Here is a 4798-nt window from a genome sequence, read left to right as displayed (position 1 = left end):
CAAGAGGCTGTGATTGCCCTGCACCTCGTGGCTTTTCCAGCCCTGTGCTCATCCTGAGTAGTGGCCAGGGTCATGTGTTGTGGATAGATACCCGAAGTGCCCCAGTAATTCCCTTGTGCTGGGGACATGTCTCTGCTCTTGCTGATGCAAGGTGGTGTGTTACCTGCTCTCCAGTCAACTGGGTTGCTTCTCCTGTGGAAGACCCACCTATCATCCCCCACAATCCTGGAATGCTTTGTGTTGGAAGGGACTTTAAAGCTCACCCAGTTCCAACCCCCTGCCACGGGCAGGGACACCTTCCACTAGAGCAGGATGCTCCAAGCCCCTGTGTCCAACCTGGCCTTGAACACTGCCAGGGATGGGGCAGCCACAGCTTCTCTGGGCACCCTGTGCCAGCGCCTCAGCACCCTCCTAGGGAAGAACTTCTGCCTAAGAGCTCATCTCAATCTCCCCTAATCTTTCTAAACTCAGCCCTGTGATACTGGGGGTTGCTGAGTGATGGCAGCTGAAGGAGCAGTGGAGCGCTGAGCTGCCTCCTCACCCCTGCAGAGGGGATCTACAGCTTGGCTGGGACCCCCACAGGCAGGCTAGGAGCAGGGAGACACCAGGCTCTGCATGCAGCATCTTTCACCCTGTGAGAAATACCAGAGTAGGAAAGAGCTGTTATCTTTTGCTTGGGAATGAGCCCTGGTGCCCTCCTGGCCCCCAGGACTCCAGCCTGCAGCCTTGCGCCCCATCCTCACAGGGAAAGCCTGTCAGTGGGGGTGAAAGAGCATATCCTGGGTGGGCAGTGGAGCAGCTGTCCTGCCCCCAGGTGTCCTGCCCCCAGAGCCTCGGCCCCAGGCACTGGCTCTCCAGGGGGTTGGCCTGGAGGGGATGTCCCAGCCATGATCCACGTCAGGGAGTCCCGCTGCACCACTCACCTGTGGGGCGGTCGTGGTCTCCTCAGGAATGCATTCGCCTGGTCCAGGTGACAGAGAGAAATGAGCAGCATGAAAGGGGGGTCCTGACAACCTCATCTCACCACAGGCCTGCGCCGTGCACACACAGGGGCCCTCCGAGTTCCACTCGGGTTCTCACTTCTTGCTGTTCCCATCTCCCACCGACAGGAGCATCACCCTGAAGTCCCCACACCCGCCTGCATCACACTGACACTTTCAGGTACCCAGGCTGAGCATGTTGCTCCTGGGGTCCTGGGAGCACCCAGCCATGGGCAGCAGTGCTGAGTGTCTCTGGGTGTTCTGTGCCCTTGTCCCAGCACGGCCTTGGGGGTGCATTGACCTGACAGCCGAGCAAGGATCCTGCTGCCTGGAAAACCTGACTGATATGTGGCCTTATCTACTTCCCACCTTGGCCTACAAAAGCTCTCATCTCTCCTCCCTCCATCCTGACCATCCCCCCATCTCCCCAGCTTTGCACACCAAGAAGGAGCAGCCCCAATGCACCAGCACCCTGGGGTGACAGGCAGCAGAAGCATGTTCCTTACAGTGGGTTACCTCTGTTGGCTAGGACAAAGATGGAATCTGCGGGGATGCCCATCTCCAGAGCCAGCTGCTGGAAAGCCTCAATGAGGTCCTCCCGCAGCTCTGGACTCCTCCCTGGGCAAAGGAACAGGCTGTGAGGGGGGTTGGCATGGGAGGGGGGCTGCATGCAGCCCCCAGCCCCTCACCGACCTGCAGACCAGCCTTCTGGTCCTTCCCAGCCTCTCTGGTATTACAACCAAGGGCTTGGACAAAGTAGTTTTAATGTTTCTCAACCATGAAAGGCAGCATCTCTTGCCACTTCATGGTCTGGGTTTCTTCCAAGCAGCTGTCGCCACCTTCACCCCAAACAACAGACTGGTTTGGACGTTCATTCTGTTATGTGGCTCTAAGCTGAGCCATAAGACTCTACCTCTGCAGTGCCAAAGATGATCTGGTCCAAGGCACCACTTCCAAAGCCATGGTCAGGTCCCTCAAGGTCAAGGGACCTGAGGAGCCCTTGAGGGTGGTTTCTGAGCTGCACTGGCACACCCCAGAGCCTGCTTGCCCACAAGTGCCATAGCCAGATGTACCATACAGCTTCAGGGTTGTGCTTGGGCCAAAACTGCTTTCCTTCTTCATCAGAATGACAGCGTACTCTTCGTAGTTGGTGCGGAGCACATAGGACTGGATAGACACATCCCATTCTGTGGGAGACAGACGTACAGGGCACATCATTCCTGCCCCTTAGGGAGAAATGGGACAGTGTAAGACAGCCCCAGAGCTGGGGGCTGAAACCAGGCAGCTAATTCAAGAAAACAGCTGAATGTGGGGATGCCACTTCTGATACACCCTGACTTCATCCAGGCTCACCAGCCTCTTAGACAAGGGATTGGAAACCAAGGGTTGAAGACAACTGAGACACCATCAGTGCTCCTGAAACATGGCTGGTGGGAGTCTGCCCTGGCCTGGGGCTTTGGGGCCCCGAGGGGTCTGCTGTAACATCTCATAGTCCCGCACCTATGCAATGACAGTGCTGGAAAAGCCTCTTGCCCTCAGCTGCACTCCGTAGTTTGGTTGGAAATGGCCCAAACTGTGGGGTGGCTCCTGAGCCCTGTCCTGCACCCCCTCCCCTGCTGTGCCTGGCACTGGCTCCCATCGGCAGCCCCACTGCAGGGCAGCAGCGAGTTACTCCAGTTACTTACTGGGGTTGTAGTAGGTGTATTTGCCAGGGGTGCTGGTTTTCTGGTACTCTCCCGACACGTGCATGCAGTCACCCTGCCTGCAGCAAGCAGGAACACAATCATCTACTCAGAGTGATCATCTCTGCTGTTTATTGCATGAAAATCATGTCTGGGACACTGAGGCCATGGCACAGAATCATAGAATCAGCCAGGTTGGAAAAGACCTTTAAGATCAAGTCCAACCATTACCCCAGCACTGTCAAGTCCAGCGCTAGACCCCTGAAATCCCCCTGCCCAAGGCACTGGGTATTTGAGCCCAATCCAACCCCTCCAAAGGCTGTGGTGCCAGCCAGAGCAAGAAAACCCTGTGCTGCATCTCCCAGCCCCTGGGAGATGCATCACCCCTGGGTGGGAAGGTTTGAGCACTGCCCCTACCGCAGCCTGGTGCTGGCAGTGCTGATCTGGTCAGTGCTGGAGCCAGGGCCCAGCACCAGTGTGCCCATGCTGAACTTCTCCTTGTAGTTCTTCATCCACTTGCAGGTCGTGCCAACAGCGACATCGTACCACTTCCCATACATCTGCAGGGACAAGAAAGGGATGTCTCGCCACTAGCCCTCTCCTCCAAGGTGAGACATTTGGTTTTCTGCAGAGCGTAAATATCCATAGCCCAGAGAATAACTGGGGGTGATGGTGCTGTGTGCTCAGGCCAGAGCTGCCACAGGAGCTAGGAAGTGGATTAGCACCAGCCCCTCAGGCTGGGCAGATCGCAGACATCCCATGGGATTTGCCTGCCCTGGCTGCTTAGGCTCCAGCCACCCTGTCTGGGTGTCTGCTGGCCTGAGCACATCCCGAAGGACAACCCCTGCCTGGCCACACTCCCGATGCCTGGCCCATACAGCCTAATGTGGGCGTAGGGAATGTCGCTCTTCTTGCTGGAGGAAACCAAAACAGAGCTTTCCCCCATCCCTTCTGCCCCCAGAATAAAGGCACCACAAGCTGCCGTTACCCGCTCAGCCTCAAAATTCTCCTGCACTTGAATATCTTCATCCTGGTCCCCGGTGGGGGTCCCGCTGGCCACAGTGACAAGGAAGAGAGAAAGGAGACCCCAAAGCATTGTGTCCGGTGGCTTCAGAGTGCCGCTCAGCCTCGGTGTGCCGGTGGGGTCCTGGACTCTGAGCTCTGCGCAGCAGTGTGACCTTCAGACTGCGGGCCCTGGGGCCGCCCAGAATGGCCGGGGGGGCCGGGGGGATGAGGGGCAGCTCCACAGGGCCCGGCCATATGTCCCTGGAGCTCGCCAACTGCTCTTGGTGGTAGCGGGGATGCGCAGAGAGCTGGCGTGGGGTGCAGGAGGGATGGTGAGCATCCTCCTGCAGCCAGGCTGAGCTCCTCACCCTCACCTGCTCCTACAGCACGGCATGGCCCAGATGTGGGGCCAGGATCTGCCTGTCTCCTCTCTTGTACCTTGGGATTCATATTCCTGCCACAGTGCCTGCAAAGAGCCCAGATAGCTGCTCCAGCCCCGGCAAACCACCCTGACCCTGCGGAGACGAGAGGACCAAGGGGTCCCTAGCGCTCGCCCAGGTTGCCTAATTCTGACCAGTGTTCACAGGGAGCAGAGCTTGAGCTGCTTCTCCTCTTCTGCACCCCCTGCCCCAGGAGTCCATAGCTGGTGGCCAATGCCCATGAGCTGGGTGGGTGTCACTCACCCCAGAGCCGAGTGCCCTGGGCCTGGCCAGGGCAGGAGGTGTAGGACATGCTGCCCCTTCCCGACACTGTTTGCCTTCACTGGATGATTAACTGAAACCAAACAGCCCGAAGGAGATGGCAAACAGAGCAAAGGGCAGGAGTTGCGCTCCGGGTCAGCCTACGGCCCAATATTGACAGAGAAGGGCCAGAGCCCGCAGCATGCCTGGGGAAAAGAGCCAGATCTTCACTTCCTCTCTTCTGCTGGCCACCACGGGCCCCTTGGACCGACGGCTGCAGTGCTGGGGCAGTGGTCCTGGCTGGGGCAGCCTGAGCATCTTCTCACACATGTCTTCGTGCCACATCTGAGGTGTCCTCGGGACCACAGAGGAAATCTGGAGGTGAAGTAGGGACCCATGGAACCACAGACTGGTTTGGTCTGGGAGGGAACTTAAAGCTCATCCAGTTCCA

General features: G+C 58.1%; 1 protein-coding gene across 1 annotated transcript; it reads right to left on the bottom strand.

The window, feature by feature from the left end:
• Nucleotides 1–923: 923 nt before the first annotated feature.
• AMBP (alpha-1-microglobulin/bikunin precursor) lies at nucleotides 924–3783 on the bottom strand (the record flags this gene model as incomplete). Its single annotated transcript, XM_010009260.1, has 6 exons — nucleotides 3651–3783; nucleotides 3080–3222; nucleotides 2666–2742; nucleotides 2054–2167; nucleotides 1497–1598; nucleotides 924–961 (listed from the first exon to the last, which is right to left on the bottom strand). Coding segments are annotated over exons 1-6 (582 nt in total), but the record flags the coding sequence as incomplete, so codon positions are not given.
• Between the last annotated feature and the right edge of the window lie 1015 nt (nucleotides 3784–4798).

The sequence above is a fragment of the Nestor notabilis genome, unplaced genomic scaffold (genome assembly GCF_000696875.1).
Source record: "Nestor notabilis isolate BGI_N333 unplaced genomic scaffold, ASM69687v1 scaffold30492, whole genome shotgun sequence".
In the NCBI taxonomy this organism is placed as follows: domain Eukaryota; kingdom Metazoa; phylum Chordata; class Aves; order Psittaciformes; family Psittacidae; genus Nestor; species Nestor notabilis.
This window is presented reverse-complemented; position numbering and strand designations above follow the sequence as displayed.